This window comes from Dromiciops gliroides, chromosome 6, assembly GCF_019393635.1.
Source record: "Dromiciops gliroides isolate mDroGli1 chromosome 6, mDroGli1.pri, whole genome shotgun sequence".
Lineage (NCBI taxonomy): Eukaryota > Metazoa > Chordata > Mammalia > Microbiotheria > Microbiotheriidae > Dromiciops > Dromiciops gliroides.
The window spans coordinates 275,990,803-276,015,351 of record NC_057866.1 but is presented as its reverse complement, the minus strand read 5'-3'; the positions used below and the strand labels follow the sequence as shown (position 1 = coordinate 276,015,351).

Below are 24,549 nucleotides of genomic sequence, written 5' to 3'. Positions count from 1 at the left end.
ATGTCTGCGCAGCGTGTAATGGACGTACGTCTCTGGGGCTACCGGCATTTGTCTAAGTGAAGAGGCTGAAATGGCAGGCACAAAATAGGTGAGGAAGTAGAGGAAAATTATGGACAACAAAAATTTGTCAAGGGTCGACTTCTAAAATCCCCAAGTGTGAAATCGCCTGCGCTAGTCTCTGGCTCCCTTCTTCCACAACAGATATGGAATCCTGTGCATGAAGGCTCTCCCTCTAACCATCGTGGGCATGCTTGTCCATGTCCTTCCACGAACTGGCCCCAGGGGTCCATGCTGGAGTCATTCCTTGAGTTCCTGTGATGGTGCATGGAGACCAAGAGGGCATTTGGATGCCCAAGGGCTGCCCCCAACTCTGCACATGGAACATAACGATCCCTTTTTCTGGTGATCCATCTCTCCAATGACAGTTTCTTTGCTCCTCTTTTTTTGGCCTAACACACACCTGGTTTGTAATGTGGTGCAGCCTGGGGACATGTGCCTCTCCTTGGCCCTTTAAATGACTGCCAATTTCAATTTTTTGGAAAGGGAAGGATTCCATTACTTGTCCAGTATCATTGGAAGAACACTGGTGTTCAAAAGACGGGCTTTCGTTTCAGGGGAATCTTGGGGTCTGTGAGTGGATATAGCAATCCGCCAAAGGCAGTCCTGCCCACTCTTCTCCTCCTCTTCGAGCCTGGGTCTTCTCACGTTCCACTTGCAGTGACTGCCCCAGAGACAAGCTCTATGGGCTGTTCATTCTACAGCATTTCATATTTGGGACAACAGGCGTTTTTCAACCACTTTTTTTTTTTTTTTTTTTGGTGAGGCAATTGGGGTTAAGTGACTTGCCCAGGGTCACACAGCTCACTTGGTTTTTTCTATGTGCATATTTCATTCAAACTCTATTGAGCGACTACAAGTCTCACTTGGGTGGCTCTGTTGGGTTTCTGGTCTTGATGCAGTCAGAACCATGCCATCCACAAGCCAGCTTTGGGATGAGAAGACCCCATGACAAACTGGAAGTGGCTCTTTCATCTTGTTTTGTTGGAAGTCTTTGATGACAATGTTGAACACCACTGGGGAGCACACACCTCATTTTATCCTTCATCTGATACTAATAAACAGGCTTGAAGAAGCAGCTGTGGATACTTCTTTCCATTATTCTGTTAGACATTTTAAAGTATACCCACTATTTTGCCTGAATCCCCTGTTTTTTCTTTGTGTTGGAAAAAAAAGCAACTATAAATCAATGGCTAGAACAATATTGTAGACAGTTGGTCAAAAGGATTCCTTTGTTTGCAGGGGTCTTCACTGGCCTTTATTGTTTTGCCTCTCAGCACTCGTACCGTTTGTCCCATAGGGTGGGAGCAGTTTCCCGGCTGTCTTTGTCTTCTTAGCACTCAGCACAATGCCTGTCACATCCTACTTAGGTTCTTAGTGACTACCCATCCTTGGAAGCTTAACCAACAAAGCCCAAGGACTGAGCAACACTGACCCTGCATCACTTACCCTTGGACAGGAAAAGCCTTTCTGACACGGACCAGTCTTGGTGGCTGTGAACATGAAGAGCCTACAGCCCTATATACATTTGAAAACTGGTCCTCCCAGTGAGCAGACAACCAGTCACTTCACCTCTTTAGACCTTGGTTTCTTTATCTACAAAATGGGAGGGGTTAGGCTAAGGAATAGAATGATGTCACTGGCTGAGTCCTTCACAGGAAACAAGACTTTATCTAATAACTTTAAAATTATATTTTAATTAATATTACATTGTTTCAGATATTAACATATACGTTATAATCCTACTAAAATGACATTTTAATTTTTATCTTTAAAAAAAATCTAGCACTCATTTAACCCTAATGAATTAGGGATAGGAAGAAGTTATAATGTGCATGAGTCTACATTTCTTAGGGCAAAGACAGTTAATTGTACACCTTTGGTTCCCCAGTGGCTAGCACAATGTTAACGTAAAAAGTATGAGCTTTATACAACCTGGAGGCCAGCTCCATGATGCTCCTGGATGAGGCCTACCTAGGTAGGGGTGAAGCAGCAGGCCAGGATGAGTGAGAGCAACAATAGGCTGGGGACAATAGGGAAGGACGGATGAGGGATGGGGATTTGGAGGCCTTAGAGCCTGGGGAGGCAGGAGGAAGAAGCCAGTGGTCAAGCCCAAGACGTTGTCAGTTATAGTAAAGGTCAAGGGAGTCAAGGGATTGAGCACAAGATCTGTCCAGAGAGGGATCAGGAATCAGATTGGGAGATTCTGGAGCCACAAAGGGTCACACATGGACTGACTCCCCAAAGTAGGGGTGCTTAAGGGTCAGAATCTATGGATGGGTAGAAAAGCAGATGGGGGAAGAGTGAGCCAATGTACTCTCCTGGGCAGGCCCAAGCAGTCTGGGCCAGTCTGAGCTCACCCTGGCCAGGGTGACTGTAAGTGTCTACTCTCTGTATCTGGCTCCCTGTTAGAGTGGTGTCCCAGGCAGGCAGCAGGGAACCCACTTCCTCTCAATTCTGAGAAGCTCCAAGCTGTTCAGATGGCTTGTTGATGGATGAAGAGGTGATAGGTTAGAGCTAAGTTAGAACATCGAATCTGTTTCCAGGGCCACATGAGAGCAGAGTGCACACGTACTGGGCCTAGTTCACTTAGACACTGTTAGAGCTCACTGTGGAAGGCAATGGTTTTCCGTTAGCTTACAAAGTGCCATTCGTTTACCTTTCTCAATGATTCTGGGTTTTGGAGCTGAGATTTGAACCCAAGTCCTCTGATTCCAATGCCACTCACTATATCACAGAAACAAAAGAGGTGAAAAAGCTCTGACAAACACTGCAACTGTATGTAAAGTATTCCTTTAAATTCCACATTCAGGTTTATGTGTCATTGACCTAGAATGTGTGAAAGGGACTGACTTTCTTGGTACATGGAACTCCCAGCAAGGACTGTCCCTCCACTGGTGCAGGTTGTTACCTTCTTTGCCACTTAGTCGCACAGGGTCTTAAGCTGGGGTCAGTGAACTAGTTTATTCAATATTAATAATAACTGTATTTCAGTATCGTTGGTTTCCTTTAAGAGGGGGTCCATACGTTTCACAGAATACTTAGTATAGTGCCCTGCACATAGGAGTTGCTTAATCAATGCCACCTGTTGATTTGACAGGTCTTGCTAGTGGGGACATGACCCCCAAAATGGTCTTAAGGGAGTTGTTCACAAGGCTACAGTACATGACTGCACTTGGATCATCTAAACCAAACTGTCTGCCTTCTCAAGGAGGGGGGAGGAGAAGGAGGGAAAGATTGGGAACTCAAAATTACAAAACATGTTAAAACTTTTTGTTTACATGTAATAAAAAAGCAAAACAAAACAAGAGTTGCCTAGAACAGAGACAAGTAGAGTTACTTGTCCAGGGTCACACAGCTGGTATATGTCAGGGGCAGGACTTGAACCCAGGTCTTTCTGCCTCTGAGGCCACATCTATCTACATTATGCCCCAGCAGGGATCTGTTCAAAAGTTTCAGAAACTAAACTATTCAATTAATAATTAGATGGGAATAATTTATTAAAAGAAATGTAAGCCATCATATATTCAATTACTTAATTGTCCTTGTAATTAAAGTTTGGAAATAGCACTCCCTTGTTTCTCTATGTCTGCACTATGGAAAAGTGTCTCACATAGTGGCTCTGCAAACTCAGCCCTGAACTAGGTGGCAGCTGGCTCGACAGTATTACAGGTGCGTTTGGTAGTTTAAAGCCCATACACTAAAGATGTCATTTATAGCAGAAGGAATCACCATTATTTTTGCACTCTTTTTGGAATATGGAAAAATGTGGCCATGTATAGGAATCTCATGCATAATCCTACGGGAGCACATGCGGAGCACCCTGGGAAAGAGTGCAGGAAAATCTTGGTGACAAAACTGCAAACAAGTGGCCTTTTGGCCCAGGTTGGAGACCTCTCTCCCTCAAGGGGAGTGGAGCCCACTGTGGCCTGAGGCAGTCCATCACACTGCATTCTGGGAAAGCTCCAGCGAGGAAACCGTTTATTCCTTCCCCAGGGCCAGGAAGATGAGGCACGATCTCTCTCCCACATGCCAGCCAGCCAGCAAGACAAGCCGACTGCTGCTTCTTTGCACATTTCCTTCCAGTGACCCTCACCCGGCTTAGTCTCCAGGTCCCTCATCATCCTGGTCATTTGCTTCTGGACACATCCTTCCTAAAATCTGATGCTGAGAACTGCACCCAATTCTCCAGTGGGGTCTGGAGCACACTCAGGCAGCAGCCTCCCTGCTTCTTGATTCTCTGAATGTAACCTCATACTAGTCCGCATGGCCATCAGGCTGCATGTTGACTCCAACCAAACCTCCCAGATCTTTTTCATCAAACTGCTGTCCAGTCAAACTCTTTGCTCTCATCTTTGCCTGGTGATTTTTTTCCAAATAAAAAAATTTGAAACGAATTCTAATGCAGTAAAAAAGTAGTGCCCCATTAACTTCATCTATCAACGAGCATTTATTAAGCACCCACTAGTATCTGGAACATTTAGACTTGTTAGTAACAGCTAGCCTTGATAGAGCACTTTAAGCACTTTCCATGTTAACCCATTTGATTTGATTAAAAGGAAAAGGATTATTTAAAAAATGGATCATCACAGAAATACTAATATTTCTGGACAAACTACTTTACCAGGGACTTAAAAAAGCATGCCATTATATATGATCACAGCTTTAAATCTGGCCCACACCTGGTCACTGATCTCTTATCTCTAAATTAAAGGGATTCTTTGGTTAAGAGTTCTATTTTGCTGATAGATGTGACTGGACGATGGCTGACTAACAGAAGCACTCTTTTGAGGGGTCTTGAGATGCCATAACTCCTTGAACAAGGGGATTTGGGTGGTCATGGGAGCCGGGGAAAGTGACCTGACAAAGTGATAGCTCAGTTGCTTCAAGAGTTGTTTCAGGCACTTGTGACTTGCCTGGGATCACACAGCCTTGGAGACCAGTTATGGATTTGACACAACACATTGCTGCCTCTCATTACAGAGATTGTTTTAGAGAAATTCAATAATGTTTTCCTAAAAGGATCCATGGAATATGGCTCCCAGCTTCTGCATTCAATTTTCTCAATGGATAAAGAGGAATCATCACTAGTGCATTGAAATCCTTGATAAACTGGAAGGATGGTTAATGACTCACAAGTGGGAGTTCAGTAAATAGCCTTCAGGTGGGCCAAGCCCGATTATTCCAAGGTCAAGGCCACAGGGACTATATTTAAGGATGCAGCAAAGTCAAGGTCCAGTGAGGTGAATATGTGCTCAGGCTCCCGGCCCCTACGATGTTGCTGGGTTGCCTTGGATTGGGGGGTAGTTTATTTGGTGACTGGAAAATGCATTTTTATTTGTGATTTGAGAAGCCTTTTCTATAGTATGCTTGAGCAGCATACTGACAAAGTCATTTAAAGTTCAGAGTTACCAATGAAAGAACTGCGGAAGAGTTTAGCAAATACAGGGTTATTAAATCCTATAGGAGCTGCCAACTCCCTCCAAGCTGTATTAGAAAAACCCAGAACCTTAGACAACAAACAGTTGTGCATGTCTCTCATCTGGGCCCATTTTATGGGGTGTGTGTGTGTGTGTGTGTGTGTGTGTGTGTGTAGGGGGTACCTAGGAGGAGGGAGCATCTCCACTGATGAGATCCCCTATCCACTTAAGTCTCCAAGTACACTTAGGAGAAGGGCGTGCCCAGAGAAGGGGCCCAAGGGAATTTGGGATCTCCAGCAGCCCCAAGCCCCCATCCTGATGACATCTATGTCAGAATCACACCTTCTGTTGTAGACAAATTTTGTTTATGGAAATATAGCCTCTTTGTAGTCATAAATTCATTTAGGTGGAGGAATATATCCACAGAACACGAATGGACTGGAATCTTTAAGACTAGATGGCAGGAAATGTAAACTGAGAGACAAGCTATGATTGATGGGGATGGGGAAGGAGAAATTCTAAGAAAAGGGGGACTGAGAAAAATCAATGAAAACAATGGGGTTTGGGCATGAAGTTACTGTGATACAGAAGAACGGCATTCTGGAGATGCTGGCTGTGAGCAGCCAGTGTCCAGGAGACAGATGGTCTAAGCGCCTACTATGTGCTAGGCAATGTGGTAAGTACTAGATGGCTGGATGGCTACCAGGGAAACACAGTTTCAACTTAAACATGTGGGCTAAAAATACTCTGGCAGAAAAGATCAAGAAACCTCTAAAAACCATACCTCAGAATGTTAGCTCAGAACAGAGTAACAAAAGCTGGAATAAAAACATCAGAATTAGATGTTAAATGTATATGAATGAAGAAATGAAAAAGCATTTCTTAAGAACTTACTATGCGTGAAGCACTGGGGACACTGCCTTGGGCAGATCTCTGTATTCTAAACAGCCAACCAGTTTTACATTGTCTGTCTGGACAACTCACCAAGGAGGAAAACTGTAAACAAAGGGTCTAACCCTATTTCCAAGTCTCTGGTTTGACAAGGAAAACTTCTGTTGCTCCTCAGGTTGCCTGAGTCTCACAATTAGACAGATGCAAGGCTTTGGGTTTGAGGGGGTCCCAGATCTGGTCTTTCTTGCCCTCTGAGCTTTTTTGGGATGTATAGCAGGGACCTAGATTTCAGAAGACCTGGCTGAACTGGTATAATAAGCTTAAGCTCTTTAACAGGTCTGAGCAAAAGGTACCAACTGATAAGGGGAGATCTGTATAATTTGGAAGGAGGCTATTAAGAGAAAGAACAAAGGGAGTGGCTTCAAACCAGGCCTTGAGCTCAATTAGACAATTGCACAGTTGGCTGAGACAAACACAGGCTTGTTGAAGCAGGCCCAGCCTTTCATCTCTGGTGCATGCCCTGGGGCTGCCCCTCTGGGTGAGGATGTCTGGATGCAGGCTCTGCAGCCTCTGGGGGCACACGGCCCACTTAGTCTGTAGAGGACACCCAATCACTGCAGTAAGCCTGCTAAGGACCAAATACTGAGCCAGGTACCGCTGAGCAGAAATGGCTCTGGGCCTCCTTTCTGCGCACTGGTTCCACCCTCTTGTGGCAGTTACTTGGTCTTCCAATCCCACAAGGTCTACCCACTTAGGTCCTTGCAAACAGAAGACTTACGACGTTTCCATCTGACATTTCAGACAGTTCTACTTGGTAGGCATGTTACTGTCACTGAGGAAAAAAAGAGACAAAGCTGAAAGGAATCACCCAATGAGAGCTGGAAGGGGCCTGAAGGCTCATCAAGGCCTGCCCTCTAACTGTCCTGATAAGGAAGCTGAACCTCAGAAGGACAAAATGACTTACCCAAGGTCACAAGGGCAGTGAGTAAGCTGCAGAGCCAGGAACTGAACCCACATCCTCCTAGTGCCAACTTAAAGGTTCGATCCACTAGACCATACTTTCCTGCCAAGGAGATAAGCTCTTTAAAAAGAATCACAGCAGAGTTAGAAGGGATACGATACGATGCCATTCAATGGGGTGAAGATGAGGCTTGGCTTCAGAACGCCCCTTTCATTCTTCCCACCAAGACATCTGAATCACTGCTCCTTGGCAGCTTTGGAAGGCAAAAGTGTTCACCATTGCTTCTTTCTTTTTTGATGTCAATCAAGCAATCAATCAGCCAGGTGGTCCTTCCTTTTATCAAAACAAAGTCTAACCTTTCAACAAATGAATATCCACCATCAAACAGGTGTATATGTTTGTGCACACGCCTCAGTGAATGGAACTCCACACCTGAGGGCAAGAAACAAAGAAACAGCTGAAGCCTCCCATAATCATTAACACTCAAGACAAGCTGTGAAGGGGGTGGTTCTTTTCAGGTCCTCTAACATCAAGTCTCCACGGTGACAGGCAGATTCTTTAGGGTGGAAATGACTGCTCTTTGAACTTAAGTAAGTCTCTATTAAACCCAAAGACATCACTTGGCCCCTTGGAGTAGGAGGGTAATCTAAGTATTAAATGGTAGGCCTGGGACAGGGAGAGTCCACAAACATACTCCAATGTCACATTTTCATGGATGGATGGTCAGCTTTGAGTCACCCATCACACACACATTCAGTGAGAGTGTCAGCAAGGAGCACTGAAATACTGGAATAGAATTTTTTTCTTTTCTTTTTTTTTTTGCGTGGCAATTGGGGTTAAGTGACTTACCCGGGGTCACACAGCTAGTAAGTGTTAAGGGTCTGAGGCCAGATTTGAACTCAGGTATTCCTGAATCCAGGGCCAGTGCTCTATCCACTGCGCCACCTAGCTGCCCCTGGAATAGAATTTCTAATAGCCAGATCCAAAAAACATGCCAACACTATGTTTCTGAAATAACACCGAGAAAAGAAATACAGATTTCCACAAGACAGTCAAATTTAAATGGAATCCACATTACATTTCTTACCTCTCATGTGGGGCTCTTAGGAGTAACCCAGAGTGGTTACCTTGGAACCTCTGAGATGGCAAGAGTCAAAGTATTCAATGAAGACTCACTTTCTGAGGTCTACAGGACTCCACCATGAGGACCATTATGGCCCTAAGGAGTCCCTCAAAGTTGGCAGAGCGATTTATGGTCTATTCTCTCCTGGGAGCTTCATTCCTTGTAACCGTTCCCAGTCTCTGAACAGAAAAGGGGAACTCGTGATGGAAAATGTTCTCCACATCCAGAAAAAACAACTGTGGATTCTGCATGTGGATTGAACCATACATACTGTTTCTACTTTGTGATTGTTTTCTTTCCTCTTTTTTGAGGTTTTCCCTTTGCGTTCTGATTCTTCTTTCGCAACATGACTAATGCAGAAATATGTTTAGTGTGACTGTAAATATATAACATATCAGATTGCTTGCTGTCTGGGGGAGGGGAGAGGGAGAAACATTTGGAACTAAAAAACCTCATGAGAACAAATGTTGAAAACTATTTTTACATGTAACTGGAAAATAATAAAATACTTTTATGCTAAAAAAGAAAATAATGAACAGAAAAGGGATTAAAATGCTTGCTGTGACTAAGACAGCCCCGAAAATAAAAGGTTACATCATAAAAAAACGCAGAAAGAGAAGAGACAGACCTGTCTTAAAGGATGGATGGCAAGGGGCAGAACCCTTAACCAAGAAAGGGGCGAGAGGAGCTCAAAAGAGGCAGAGCAGAAATGTGGGCACAAAATTCAAGAGACTTAGCTTGTTCACTACAAATCAAAAGCAATTCCCAGGAGCTTGAAAGGGAAGCCTTGCCTGCCAGCTTTAAAACCATTCATCTGGATTTCAAAAAGAAAGTGTGGAAGAGGATGTTCGGTACTCAGACAGTGAAAGCATCAAATGTAGGGAAACAGTTTTATGGGTAAAAGGAGGAAAAGCATGCTGGAAACGTCATTTAGTGGTCAGTGGCTGTCAGCGGGCTGCTTATTGTGGATGGTCCTCTGTAGGAGTGGCAACGTTTTTGGTGTGGTCACTGCTGCCCTTGCTGGAGGTGAATGAAGAAGAGATCCAACACCCCACGGAGAATTCCCGCTGATATCCTAAACCAAGCCTGTTTTGTCTGCTGAAGATGGTCGGCCTGGCCTCTGAGAGCAAAGGGAAGGGGAGGGAGCCTAATAGACAATGAAACTGATAAGGGACGGCATCGGTTCAACAGAGGGTGTGCCCCCCCCCCAAAATAAACTGGGCACTACAAGGAGAGAATGGGGAGAAGTACCACAGAAGACCAAAGCTCTCGACCATCCTGGCTGTCTTCCTCTGGACCCTCTCCAGATTCTGCATAAACTAGTGTGTGACCAGGTCAGAGGACAGTCAGACGTCTGCTTCCCTAATCCTGGGTGCTGCCTGACATTTCTGTCATTTCTGGCGGCCACAACCAAGAAGCACCAAGCTAAGAATGTTCCGATTTATGCTGTTATCCCAATATCAACCCAACAACACGGCCACATGTGCTATCCCTTGGCTGAGTTTTGGTCCTAAATAAATAAATACTATATAAACGCCTTCTGAGTCTTTCTGGAGAAGGAAGGAAAACTGGGGCAAAGCTTGATTAGCACTGAAGTGAGAAACAAAAGGCTCACAGATCTAAAAAACAAAGCAGGGAAGTGACAGGGGTTAAGGGAATCCCAAGGAAGCCTCTCCTTCCTTTAGGAGTCCTTAGGCATAAGCAGATTTAAACCAGGGCTGTGGGGCTGCTGAGTAGAAACATCGCTGGACTGTCACCAGCAGAGGTCAATCCATGCCCATCCTACTCCACAGGAATGATTCTTTCTGAGGAAATTACTACCACAAGAAGGAAAATGTCACAAATGAGAAAAGAAAAGAGATATCACTATTAACAACCCTTCCAAACAGAAAGATAGCACTTCCCGAAAGCTTATGCTGGCCTAGATCGAAGCAACATTCCCCCACAAAGTGAATTTTTCTTCTTTAAAACAAGTCTGTCAAGGACGAAGCACACATAGGCATGACAGGTGAGAGCGGGGAAGGACTCGGTTCTTTATCACACCTGTACCCTCCCTGCCAAGTGGCTGTCCAGCCTCAACTTTACTATCTCTGGAGATGACCCATTTCCCTTTTGGGCAGCTCTCGGGGGAGTCTGTCCTGACATTCATCCTCAACTTGCCCATACCGCTCCTGGTTCTGCACTGTGAGGCCGAGCAGAACAAATCCCATCCCTTCTGCAGCCCATGACAGTCCCACAGAGACTTGAATATGGTGCTCGTGGCCTCCCTACATCTTCTCTTTTCCAGGCTAAACACATCCTGGACTCAAGTCTTTCCCCATTGTGGTTATCCTCCTCTGGATAGTCCCCAGTTTTCCAAGATTTTTCTTAACCTACAGTGCCCAGAGATGAATAGTTCAGGTGAAGCCCGATCAGGGCGCAGGACAGAAGGCCTGACACCTCCCTGTGCCTGGAAGCTCTGCCCCTCCTAAGGTAGGCCAGGGTCTTGTGGCTGCCTCGGCACATCCCAATGCTGACTGATCCTGAGCTGGCAGTCCCTCCAGACCCCCAGAGCTTTTTCAGAACAAGCCCCGAGCTTCTTATATGGAATTGATTTTGTGTGCCCAAGTAGAAGATCTGATGTTCATCCTGATGAAATGCGTTTTACTAGAGCCACTCAAATGGTCCTGCCTGTTGGGATCCTTCTGGATCTCAACTCATATACCTTCCCCCCAAATACATGGTTGAAGTCATTCGAGACTGTCACATGGCCCACACTTCCATCAAGAATGATGACCTCAGAGAACTGCCCACGGGGCCACTGAGTCAGAAAGTCCTCAGAAACTTTATTCAACCACCCAGAGCCTCAAGAGCTAGGAGACACCTTCGACATCACCTAGTCCAAGCCTCAAGTTTTACAGAGAAGGAAACTCAAGCCTTGCAAGGCCTGACGTCACACAGGTAGTAAGTTGGGAGAGCCAGGATTTGATTCATGTCCTAAACCTCAAAACTCAGCAAACTGCTGAGTATCTCACAGCTGCCTTTCTTAAAGCATCTTGCCTTCTAACAAGTGCACATGTCACCACAAAGGAACTCTTGCTCTCAACTACAGAAGCATGCTACTTTAACATGTAAAAGAACCATTTGTCTTCTTCCTTTAAATTACAAAGAACTTGGTAGATTTTTGTGAAATGTGGATGTCATTTCATTCTCTATGAATTGAATCGGATGCCACCCTTTCCCCACAGGCACTTTAGCAAAGTGTCTCCGGGCCCTCCTCAAGCCTCCGGTCTACCCTCTCGATCTGTAGTTACAAGTGGTGGGCTCTTTGGAAGCTGAGGAGAGGTCACTGCCTTCCAACTTAGAGCAGTACCTTCTGGTGACCAGCATCTGTGAGAGCCCTAGACGGCACATTCGAACGCCATTTCAAACAAAGAAAACAAAACAAATTCTATGCTGTTGTTCTGAATGAGACGTTGAGACATTTTTTCTCAGGCCCAAGTGAAGAGTATGAATCATTTGCATCTGTTGAACATTGGAAGTGAGCCCGTCTAGCAGGAAGCAGGATAAGTTTAGTGTAAGGAGGGGATTTGGGTTTGGGCCCTTTCTCAGATTCTCACTCCCTGGTGACCTCTTGGCTGGCACCTTGCCTTCCTAGAGCCCGTTTCCTCACCTGTAAAATGGGAGTAGTAATGGCAAGAATCAGAGGGTTTTTGTCAGCAAAGTGCTCGGGATATCTTAAAGTGCTATGCAAATGCATTAGTGTCGAAGAAATGATTGAAAAAAAAATAGCAGTGTCTGAAGCTTCATTGGAGTGCTGCGTGACCCTGCGAAGGCCGCTCAAGCCCGTCTGCGTCAGCTCCCTTATCCGCAGGATGAACTAACTGGTGAAGGAAACGGCAAACGCGCCTGAAGAGCTGGACCCGACAGAAATGCCTGAACAACAGAGAGACTCCGCATTAACGGAGCCGAAGCTTCCGGCAGTCATCCGAACTGGTCGTCATGGAAAGAAACAGTTGCTGTTTGCTGTTTAAGGTGATAGGACCTCCCGCTGAAGACTGAAGAAAAGGATGATTTAACAGTTTTAGTGATAAAAACGGAGACCTCTCACATGACATTAAGCCTTCGGGCCGGGACCAATTACATCAAGAGAGTTAAAGCAGGTCTCTTTAATTCAGCCATTTTCTGAGTGACATTGTTCAGGGGAGGAAGAGAACACAGTGACTGGGTAATTCTGGAGGAACGAAGAAGGCCCCTCGAACACTTTTAAGTGGAGGAGAACGCAGGCCCCTGGTACGTATTCGTACAGGTACTTTCATAGACGTGTTTTTGTTCTGAAAGATTCTTAGGGAATCTGGAGAGTCGACGTCATGTATGTGCAAAAGTGCGGCTACATTTCAACTATAACCACTGATAAAAAATTGGCAATGTTACTGAAGATAGTGCATCCAAAGACTAAAACGAGTTAGATGGCAACAAAGTCCTGTTAACTGAGAAGGAAGAATGACGTATCTTGTAGTCAGAGTCAAAGACATAGGAATCGGGTGTGAGGACAGATGTGGGAGATAGGCTCGGTATTCTCCTCTCCTGCCCACACTACACTAATATAATTAGGGTGTGAGGGAGAAACATCTCCTGGAGAATGCTCCAGTGCCAAAGGACCAGACCAGCACCACGCCCTGCCATGCTTTCCTTGACATCTCCCTACAATCCAGATGCTGGGCTGCATTTTGTGTCCCTACAGCCCTTTGTTTTCTCCCTTGTGCATTCAAGTAATGCGGAAATACACTTCGGAAAAAGGGTGCAATTATTTTGTTCTGGCAGTGACAAAAGGGGAGAGAATTTTCTTAGTTTTGTTGAATTGTATAGGTATGAAGCCCAGTTTAAAACTTTCTGGTTTATTTTGGATCTTGAAATGATTTTATCCTGCCAAATACTCACAGTTTTTTGGCATATAAAGACAGACTTGGAACAGTGTGGGAAGCTACAGCAAACCCTCATTTATAAAGCTAGGAAAAGGGTTTTCAAACTGTATTTCCTATGAAAGATATGTAGAGATTACGTTTAAAAAAACTCACTAAAAACTGTTTTAGAAAACCATCAGGTTCCTTTTCCAAATTCCAAAAGGAGTTCTATTCACCTTCCCCCCCAAATTACAAATGAACTACAAAAGAATTTTAAAGAGATGGCAAATAATATATGCATGACCTTTAGTGATATAAAGCTGTTTTTGAAAACTAAGTATCTCTAAGAGGTTTTCTTCCCTCATCTTTAAATTGTGCAGCTCAGCTAAATTGATTGTTTCACTGAAAAATTTGCAAAACTACAATATAAACACATAGAAATAGAGTCTAAAATAGTATGCCTATTCATAAATATGTACTTATATACACACACATATAACAAATGCAGGCATGTAGCGCCCTTTGATCAAAAGACAGGAAGAAATGCTCTTTCTTGCGTACATAGCTGTGAAGTACCATTTAACCCATTTTTTAGCAGGACATCTCACACAGAAGTCACCCAGAAATCGTAATAGAAGGGGGCCCCGGGGTATTCCCCAGGACTGGGATTGAAGCAAGGTCCAACTCGTGCCAATTTGTAAACAGCCTGGACCGGTTGTGGCCAATCGCAGCTATGCCTTTGCACTTCTTGAATGTGGCCAGTCCGTCCTTCAGTGGATTGGGTCTCTATTTTCTGGACACTGCCAGGCTTCACTGACAACCTTAAGATTCTAACATAGCACAGCAGCAATCCCCTCCAGTTACAATCAACAACCACACTGTCACAGACTTGGCCTTTTCACCAGCAGCAGAAAGGAGGCAACCTGACTTGGAATGACCACTGCTGTTAGGACAGCTTAGAGAAATCCACCAAAATGAACTTGGGGGAATCCTTATTGAGTAATGTTAGAATACTGAACCACGGAAGAATCTCTTTTTATTGGTTCTGAACCTTTATGAATACAGATATTAAGCCTACTTTAAAATCCATGATCAATTGTTTGGAGATTGTAATTTTCTTTTTTTTCCCCCCCTGCCCTTCTCTATGACACCAAATCACTGGGCTCTAGTGAATACAATAGCGCTAAGAAAACATCTACATGCAAAAAAACACTCTACAGAGATACTGACTAGACAGTTCTACCAAAGCACATTCCACCCACCAGGCAGCAGCAATGTACACATTATATACAAAAGGTAAAGTGCATCATCATTATTAAATCATTAAATCAGTGAAAGGGGCAGATGCTTCTGCCTGGACCATACAGGTTTAAAATAGAGGTGGGGGCTTGAATGTGAAATTCTCCCAAAGAACCAATTATTTCAAGAGGTTCCAACTCCTTGTCTCCACCCTGTCCTAGTTTGATCTCGTTTTTGGCCATGTTCTTTAGTGCAAATATGCTTGTGTGTTTTACTCAAGTTTAAGGGACATGGACATTATTGGGGTTGAAACAATGAAAACGCTTTGCAAACACAGCTGAAGATGAGCCCCCCCAGGATATGGTAATGCTCTTCCCTCTGGGGCCACCATCACTACCTTACTTACCATGGGGAGGGAGGAACCGTTTTCAAATCTAACCCTATAAGCTCATGTTCTTAGATTTGGACTTTTTCTCCTTGAATTCCAATGTGCAAATATCAAGTGCTTTTGGACTGCACAGAGAACAAGTGGTTTTGGTTTGGAAAAAGAGTAAATGCAGCAGGTTCCAAACAGAAATGCGCTTTTGTGCCCTTGGAAAGCCAGGCACCTTTAGAATTGAGTATCTTCAAGGCAGGGGCTTCCCCTTCTTTTGTACAATTTCATGTCAAAATGATAAATGACAACAAATAAAATATGTATTGCACACGCCAATAGAATAGCTTATTTTAGGAGATACCTGGCAATAGGTAGGTGCCTGGGCATCAGAATTCTGAGTTGGATTTTGTCAGCCTATGGCTAGTGACTTCTTGGGCGTCTTCCTTACAAAAACACCATTTCCCTCCATTTTTTCAAAGAAGTATCGATTACGGGAAACAGAAAGAAAGGGATTAAGTAGTTACACACATTATTTAGTTTACAGAATATTCAGTAGATTGGCTATAACTAGACCACGACAGTTGAAACTCATCAGTCCAACTGAAAGCTGTCAGATGCCTTTTTTCCTTGTACAGGATGTATCCATGTTGGAATGTTATTTGCTCAACTAATCCATTATATAATTATTCTACAAAAAAACCTGGTGCAAAATGATGCCAACACGAACACTGGTTACAAGCATTTGCATTGGTGCACAGAGACTTCCTCTGCATCAGACTAATGAAACCTGAGAGAGGAAGCATTTACTATCAACTGACGCCACACGCTTTAGACTGGAACAATGAAAGAGACAACTTTAGGTAGGAATGCCCGCCTGGCCGGGCTGGGCAGCCGGGCCTCCGTGCCGGTGGGCCCCCCCAGTGGTGGGGGCTGGAATCTGACAAGGCAGTCCTCCCAGCGGCCCAGGGCCTTGCGTAGCCAGGGGTCCAAGTGTACAGCACTGGACTTTAAGCAAAGCCACGGAATCTTTCTACTCACATTTGCGGCTTCTTGCAAACAGCCTCGACCCCCACCATGCGTATCAGGAGCTCAAGGTGCCACTGTTACCTTCTCATTGTCAGCAGCTTCAGGGAGATCCAGACGGTTCAGTGACATGCAATGAGCTCACGAAGGTCCCCGAGCCCTAGTGCCCTAAAGTGCTGCTGGGTCACAGAAAGGAGCGGTCGCCCTCTCGATTCTCCTGTTTCCCTCAGAACCGTGATACTTTCTGATCCCACTTACTGAAGTGCATTCTGGGGCAACTTTAGTGCAAAACTTTTTTTGTTAAAATATTTTAGATTTTTTTAAAAAAACCACATATGATAAAGGCCATGTCCTGTCTTCAATCCCTGCAACCAGCTCTGCCAGAGATCTGGGAGAGCTGATCCTGGGGACTGAAGTCAGTGTTTGGCTCTTAGATGACCAGAGAGCAGACTGAAGCCAGGACAAAGGGCAATCATCTCATTCACAAGAAAATGCAGCTGGAGAGATGAAATCTCCTTCAATTAAAAAAAAAGCTGGTTGGAGCACAAATGTACTGTGTGCTCACTTGTTGAAAAAACCAATTAGGTGATGAAAAATTGCTGGGGCTTTCTTAAAAAGAATATTAAAAATAGATAAAAGGGTAGATCTTCTGCAAAGAAAACCACGTAAAGGGTTACAAAAGCACCTCGTGTTTTGTTCTGAAATGTGCCTACAAGCGAGCTTTAAATAACCGTCTCCCACCGTGGCACACAGTCTGGGGAAATTCTTTCTCTGGACGTAGCCAGCCTGTACATGACCCGTTGCTATTGGAAGTGCTGAGACAGCCTCATCAGCTGAATCACAAAGGTGCTACTCAAGTCCGTAATCACGGATGGATTTCCGGATCTATCTGCTAAGCAGTTCACCCAACCATTAACTACTCTTTCCAAGGAGAAACCTACAAATGATACTTTCACTTGCCACCCTGAAACTGTTGGCTAGCTAACATCTGAGAAGAGATCTCAGATCATCAGAAAATGCTAACTGCCCACATTCCACCACAAAGCCACAAAGTGGACTGCCCCCCACCGCCCAACAGGGACATAAAAATAGTCTGCAATTTGGAAACCCATTCACGCTATCCATCTTGTTTGACACGGTCCCTGTTGAAGGGCATCCTGCCAGGACATGAATCTTGGGACTGACTGACTACCGGGCCCATCTCTACCAGCTTGGGATCGCACTTTCCCTCTCCCTCTTGGCTTTGAGGTGGTATGTGTCAAGGGCACGATGAAGCCCAAATGATGCAATCACAAAACACTACGGCATTCTAACTCATCCAATTACAGTATGCCAATCAGCTTCCTAGAGAGAGAGGTGGCTCCCAAGACTCGGACCCTTGTGTAGTGTGAGCGTTTCAGACATCTTACGATTTCTAAGTTTGCTTGTAAGCATCAATGCAGACTATGGGTAGTCCAGTTCTGTTCTGGTGGCAAATTCCCTATGATTTATCCTAGCAGCTTTTTCCTAAATTCTCCTTTTTTTGGGGGGGGAAACCTGTCAGGTAGAAAGCCCAGCCTTCCACAGCAGGCTCAAGTGTCTTCTTGGGATTGGGTAATAGTGCAATCTAATCTAAAGGTCAGAATGTCCCCACTGTGCTGACCTGCCTGGGTCAAGAGTCTTGAGTGCTTGATGCTGCCAAGGCCACAGCTCTGGGAAGGCTGAAGTTCTCCCACGACCTCCCAGGGCGGGTTCTACTGGGTTCTACGTAGTGTAACTAGGACAAGCAGCCTCCTGAAAGTGGAGGGACGAGAGGTGGAATGGGCAAGGAGGGGCCCTCAAAGGAAGGAATGGTTCTCCAAATCACGACAGATGGAGGACAGACAGACAGTTCACGGGTGCTCTAGTCGAGACCTTCTTGTTCTTCGCCACTGTCCCTTCTGACATCCATCCTCTGTTCTTTATGGCTGCTGCAAATTCTCCTCATCTCCTCTTCATACTTGATAAAATTCTCCCCAAATCGTGTCCATGCTTTGTACGGAACAGTGACGGTGTTCCGGTAAGGGGGTCTCACCTCACTTACCTTCAGGAAAACGCCGTAGCGGTTGGAGCCCACATCAAAGTAGAACCTCTTGTTGTCCACCCTGAAGGACGTGCCCTCCGGCAGCTCGAGGGGCTCCTCTTCCCCTCCTCTCTGTGGTTCTTCTAGGTCACTGTCACCGTAGTCTTCAATGAGCTGGACCAAGGCGTCCCTGAACTCAATCATTCCCTGGGCCGGGAGGACAATCGTTTGCTCCTGGCCCAAAGTGTGCCCAAAGTAACCCATCCCTCCAGGGCCTCGGGTCAGGGTCTGCCGAATCCTGAGGAAGCGGCCCCGCTGATTTTCCTTCAGGTCCAGATAGTACTTCCTATTGTCTCTTTCGATGTAGTCTGTCTTGAGCACGCTGTGAGGGTGCTCCTCAGACATCACGGAGGTCGGGGGTGACGGCGCTGAGGACTGGGGACGCCTCCTGGCGTCGGGCTCTCGGTCCCGGTGGGCTTTCAGGCCCAGGTGGGCATAGTGCTCGATGAAATCCCCCAGGCACTCCTTCAGCTCTGCCGCCACAGACAGTGAAAGGGTCAGTTTGCTCTTGCGGATGTTGTCCTGCCGGCCCCTCCCTATCCAGACCTCGGCAATCTTCAGGAAGCGGCCCCGGGGACTCTGCTTGACATCGAGGTAGAACCTCTTCTTCTGGATGTCCACTCTCTTGGAGGCCAGCTCCTGGATTTCCACGGTGGCCCCGGGTTGGCAGACGGGGGTGCCTGTGGGTGGGGGGTAGTGCGGACATGGGGACTGCTGGGCCTGGGGATAGGGGCCGCTTCTGCTGCTGCTGGAGCCCCCTCCTGCATTCCTGCCTCCTCCTCCCCCTCCTCTCCCAGCTCTTTCCATCTTTAGCTGCAGGAGACAGAGACAAAGCAAAGACTTTGGATGAGAAAAGACTTCTCCAGTCTTCTTTCTCCTCAATTCCTCCTGGGCTCTGCAGGCCCAGCACCCCCTTCCCCCATGGTCAGGGCCACCCCAGCCTCCCCACCATAGCCAGGGCTGTTCCCTTAACCTCCCTTTCATGGTCCGAACTGCCCCAGCCTCCCCCGAATGACTTTCTCTCCTCTCTTTTGCCATCTTTCTTATGCCCCCTCCTCTCCTCTGATGCTGCTCCCACCCTGGATGACTGAAGTAACTGCTGGGGGAGGGGGGCGGGTTCCTGACCGCCTCCAGCCTCTCCACACTCAGTTTGGCCACCAAAGTGACTTTCCTGAAGCGCCCTTCTGAACACGTTACCCCTTCCCTACTCAGTAAACTCCAGTGGCTCTGACTGCCTCCGGGAGCAATGAGGAAATGCTGTTTGACATTCCAGGCCCCTCATTACCTAGCCCTGCCCCCAGCCTTCTTACACCCCAGTCCCCCACAGATCCTCTGACCCGGCGAAACCGGCCTGCTGCCTGTTCCACCACAAGACCCTCCATCTCCACCCGCCAACCCCCAAACGTGGCAAGCGTCCATCTGAACCAGGCGTCTCCTTTAAGACTCGGCTCAATCCGCCCTTCTCTAGGAGGGCCCTTTCCCGCTGGCCTCTCTCTTGTGTGGACAGCCTCTACCGCCTGGGGGCTCCTTGGGGGCAGGGGCCGGGGGCTTTTCTTTGTATCTTGGTACTTAGCACGGTGACTGGCGCACATGCGTGGCTCAGTCAGAAAGCTATGAATTCAAATCCAGCCTCTGCACCCCGTTACTGTGGGACCTGAAACATGTCGCTTCGCTTTTTTCCCTGGGCCTCAGTTTCCCTATCTGTAAAATGGTTGTGACCAGGAGTCAGCGCTGGGTTGGTGCTGGGTCAATGCCGGCTCTCATTACACCCAAGGAAAGAGCCTTGGCAGCCTGACGAACTCCTGTCCCGCAGCCGCTGCCCTGCCTCTAGGGGTGCCATTCACAGACCCAGACCCTCTCCCACATGGGTCTGCCCCTCCCATCACAGCCCCGCCCTCTCCTCTCATTGGCTACGTCCATCTATCCCAGATCCACAATGTCTACCATTGGTCCTCGTCCACTAAGTCCCACCCACTTTCGTTATGGCCCCACCCTTTACCTTCATTGGTCATCTCCCCCCACAACAGCCACTCCCCTCATGCTTATTGGCTAGACCCATACAACCTGTTCCCCCACTGGCCTTTCCCTCTTTGGCCACGCCCAGCCACCCCGGTCCTGCCCTTCCTTCTATCAGTCCTCCCCTCCCAGTGCCGCCCCTCCCCTCCTTGGCCACACCCACCCACCCACGCCCCCTCCCCACCCCCTCATTGGCTCTCCCACTATAGCCACTCCCTAGGTGGCCACACCCACGGAGCCAGGCCCCCGCCCCCACTGGCCCTCCCACTCCCCGGCCCCGCCCCTTCCCTCCCCGCTGCTCTCTCCTTCTCCCCTCCCCCCTCCGTGCCCGTCACTCACGTTCGCGCTGCCGCCATGCCCTCCTCTGCGCGGATGCCCTTGGCCGCCGCCGCTCCTCTGCCTCCCGGCGCAAGCATCCCTAGCCGCCGTTCCGCCTCCTCAGTCAGGGATGGAGGGATGTCGGGCGGGCCCCGGAACCGCCTCAGCCCCGGAGGGAGGGAGGGCGGGCGGGAGCGCGCACGGAGCCTCGCGTGGGGGCGCGCACGCCTGCGTGCGGAGGCGGGCGGCGGGAGCTTCCGCGAGAGCCCGGGCTGCGGACGTAGGCGGGGGCATGCGTGTGACGCCATGGGGGCGGGGAAGACCCCTCGCGCAGGGCCGAAGCGTGCGCATGACGTCATGCATCGTACGTTACGACGTCCAGAGGCAGTCGGCTCGGAAGGCTCTTTGGGTCGGTCCGTGCGCGTGACGTCAGGGCACCATGTGGCGCGGGCGCGTGACGTTAGGCAGCGGCGGTGTCGCGGGACCCGGGGAGGGGGGCGGCGCGCGCGGGCGGGTGCATAAAAGGTCGGGAAGGTCAGGGGGCGGTGCTAGGGGGGAAATCCCGGGGTGACGTGAGTAACTCTCTGCTCCCGGCCGCCTGCAGGAGGACGAATCACAGGGTGAGGGCTGGGCGCCCCCGCGGCTCGAGACTACGGCTCCCGTGGGCGCGCGCCGGTGACGCCCTCCGAGGGCCAGGCAGAGCCCCGCGCCCGCGCCCCTGCTGCCTCGGGCCCCTCCCCGGGCGGGAGAAGCCCGACTCCCGCCGCTCGCCTTGGGGGCCCTTCCCCCGGCGCCGGCCCCGCACTCGAGCGGGAGTTCCCCGCGACCGGCGGCCGCCCACGCCCCCTCCCGCGCGCAGCACGTGGGCCCTGCCCGGCCGCAGGGAGCCTCGGAGGGGCGGCCCAGGATGCCCCCCGCGGGGCCGGTCCCGGCGTGAGGCGCGCGGCCGAGGTAAAGGACGAGCTCGGGCGGCGAGCCTGGGGGTGGGAGGGGCGCCGGCCCCCCGGGCAGAGCCAGTGCGGGCTTCCCCTTTCTTCCTGCGGCGCCTTTGACGGGTCGCTCGGCCAGGGAGGGCCTGGGCCGGGGAGGACGCCCGGGCCCGGCCGTGACAGCGGCTGCGCGCCTCCGTCAGCGAGCCCCGGGAAGCCCCGCTGGGCGCCCGCGGGGGAAGCGTCCTTAAGCCCCCCGCGGGGCACGGCCTTTCCCCCTCTCCGCCAGTCCCTGGCCCTGCCCACTCTTTGATTTGAGGCTGGGCAAGGATCGAGGTCCCTGGGGGAGGGGAAGACCCTCGGGCGTTCTGGCAACGACGCAAACCATGTGGCCGTCAGAGCCCCCACCTCCACCTCTGGGGCTTGGGGCCCGGGCTGGCGCCTCTGAATGGAGGCGGGATTTGCGTTTGGGGGGCTTTATTCCAAGAAATTGTAGACTGGACTGCCCCCGTTTTGGGGAGGGCTGAGGAAAGGACAGAATACACAAGTAGGGTAGAAAAAAATCTAGCCCCCAGACCCGAGATCGACATGGATATGGCTTTGGACAGCACCCCCATCTAAGGAGCACCTCTGGGATACAGAAAAGGCCGCCCCCCAGCGGTTCCTGCTCCCTAGGAGATCCCCGCCGTCTAGGGCTGCCAATATGCCAACAGCCATGCTCAGACGAGGGGTTACAGGGAGGGTAAACTGGAGAAAACCAGCAAAGGCTTCTTGGGCAAGATGGCATTTCTTTCTTTTTTTTTTCCGGGGCAATGACGGTTAAATGACTTGCCCAGGGTCACACAGCTAGTAAGCGCCAAGTGTCTGAGGCTGGATTTGAACTCAGGTCCTCCTGAATCCAGGGCCGGGGCTTTATCCACTGCGCCACCTAGCTGCCCCCTCAAGATGGCATTTCTGCTGAGGCTGCCTTTAGACCTTGGGGAGGCCAGGAGGAGGGTTAGAACCCCAGGGCGGGGGACATTATCACTGGAGGGCAAAGTATGGGGGTGGGAACGGAGGAAGACTGAATGCCGACGGAGAACCCTCAGATGAAGAGCTGCTGGACAGCTGCTTGAACGTGTCCGTTATAGGGGCTGCAGAAGAGCTTCAGGATTGCAATGGGATCTGTTTTAGGCTGACGGAGGCAGGTAACGGGCTTTAGGTGTGGTACTAGAACAAAACGAGAAAGTCTTAGCAAATATTGCTCTTACTGTGTGCGATAGTCTTCTGGTTCTGCTCCCTTCACTCTGCATCAGTTCATGGAAGTCAGGTTTTTCTGAAATCATTCTGCTTGTCATTATAACAATAATATTCCATCGAAATCGTACCAAAACCTTTTCGGTCATTCCCCAATTGAATGACATCCCCATAATTTCCAATTTTTTGCCACCACAAAAAGAGCTGCTATAAATGTTTTTACAAATAAAGAATTTTCCCTTTTTTTATTCATTTGGGATACATATTGGGCATAGTTCAGTTCACAACTCCATCTGTGCACCAGTGTCCCAGTTTTCCCACATCCCCACTAACATTTACCATTTTCTTTTTTGGTACTTCAGAGTTGTTTTAATTCCCATTTCTCTAATTGGTAGTCATTTAGAGCATTTTTTCATATGATTATAGATTGTTGTTGTTTGTCCTTCATTCTCAGAAAGGACCATGACAATGGGGTGATGTCATGACTTGCACTGAATTGGATTTAAGTGAGGGAGGGCTGTGCAAGGTCACTAACATCCTCCAGAGACTTCTGGGTCCAGTGGCAAGATATCAGGACGACTGGAGATGGTCCTGGATATTTTTAAGGCAATTGGGGTTAAGTAACTTGGTCAGGGTCTCACATCTAGTAAGTGTTTGAGGGGAGATTTGAACTCCAGTCCTCTTGACTCCAGGGCCAGTGCTCTGTCCACTGTGCCACATAGCTGCCACTACTATAGCTTTGATTTCATTGCCTGAAAACCGACTGTTCATATCTTTTATCTTTTGACTCTCATTTGGGGAATGATTTGTATCCTTAGAAATGAGGCCTTTGTTAAAGATATCTGTTGCAAAATTTCCCCTCAGTTTTCTGCTTTCCTTAGAACTTTAGTTGCGTTGCTTTTGTTCGTGCAAAACCTTTTTAATTTTATATAATCAGAACTACATTTTCCATTTCATAATGCTCTCTATAGTTTGTTTGGTCCCAACTCTTCCCTTTTCCATAGATCTGATAGGTAAACTATTCCTTGTGCTCTTAATTTGCTTGTGGAATCGCCCTTTGTGTCTAATTCTCGCACCGATTTTGACCTTGGTATATGGTGTGAGATGTTGGTCCTATTTTCTGCCATACCACTTTCTAGTTTTTCTAGCAGTTTTTGTCAAATAATGAGTTTTTGTCCCCAAAGCTGGAATGTTTGGATTTATAGTGTATTATGTACATAATCTACTCCAGTGATCCACCACTATATTTCTTAGCCAGTACCAGATTGTTTTGATAATTACCACTTTGTAATACAATTTGAGATCTGGTACACCTTCCTTCACATTTTTATTGATTCCCTTAATATTCTTTGACTCATTATTTGTTCTAGCGCTATAAAATAGTTTTCTGATGGTTTGCTTGGTACGGCACTGAATAAAGACATTTAGGTAGAATTGTCATTTTTCCTATTGGTTTGGCCTACCCATGAGCAATGACTATCTTTCCAGCTGTTTGGATCTGACTTAGGAGAGGTCTAGCCTATGCTGCTGGGGTGAGGCTGTAGCCTCTGGGTCTTTTGCTGGGCCCTAGCTGTGGGATTTCCCCAAGGCTCAGAACCTTGCTGCAGCTGCTTCTCCTGCCCCAGTGAGACAGAGCTTCTAACTGGCTCCCGTCAGTTCTTGTTGTGGGACTAGGGACCCCAGCCCCCAAGGAACCCTTAAACTTTCCCTAGGGAAAAGCAGCTCTGCCTCTCACCTCCGGCCTGCAAAGAACTGAGGTGATATATTGATATGGATGGGGGCTGTTCACACCCTGGCACTTCTTCCCCATTGTTTCCCTTCTAGTTGTTTTGCCCCTCCCAGTTGCTTTGCCTACTGCTTTTGTTTGTAAACACACAAAAGACCAGGGGGCAGCTAGATGGCTTTGTGCATAAAGCACCAGCCTTGGATTCAGGAGGACCTAAGTTCAAATTTGACCTCAGACACTTGACACTTAC

The 24,549-nt window shown here is 48.1% G+C and overlaps 2 protein-coding genes across 6 annotated transcripts in view; one reads left to right on the top strand and one right to left on the bottom strand.

The window, feature by feature from the left end:
* Positions 1 to 8,886: 8,886 nt before the first annotated feature.
* PURG (purine rich element binding protein G) lies at positions 8,887 to 20,581 on the bottom strand. The gene is made up of 2 exons (XM_043972707.1): positions 20,430 to 20,581; positions 8,887 to 18,887 (listed from the first exon to the last, which is right to left on the bottom strand). The coding sequence occupies exon 2, from the start codon at positions 18,879 to 18,881 to the stop codon at positions 17,856 to 17,858; it is 1,026 nt and encodes a 341-aa protein (XP_043828642.1). The 5' UTR covers positions 18,882 to 18,887; positions 20,430 to 20,581; the 3' UTR covers positions 8,887 to 17,855.
* Positions 20,582 to 20,798: 217 nt separating this feature from the next.
* The window catches only part of WRN (WRN RecQ like helicase), a 101,431-nt gene continuing 97,680 nt past the window's right edge, over positions 20,799 to 24,549 (top strand). For 2 of the 5 annotated variants that reach the window (XM_043970698.1, XM_043970695.1), the window contains exon 1: positions 22,301 to 22,524. The gene's annotated coding sequence lies outside the window, so the exon portion shown is untranslated. Of the gene's footprint in view, positions 20,818 to 20,950; positions 21,029 to 21,101; positions 21,360 to 22,300; positions 22,525 to 24,549 lie in introns of those variants that run through there. The other 3 variants (XM_043970697.1, XM_043970693.1, XM_043970694.1) reach the window with 3 other exon arrangements.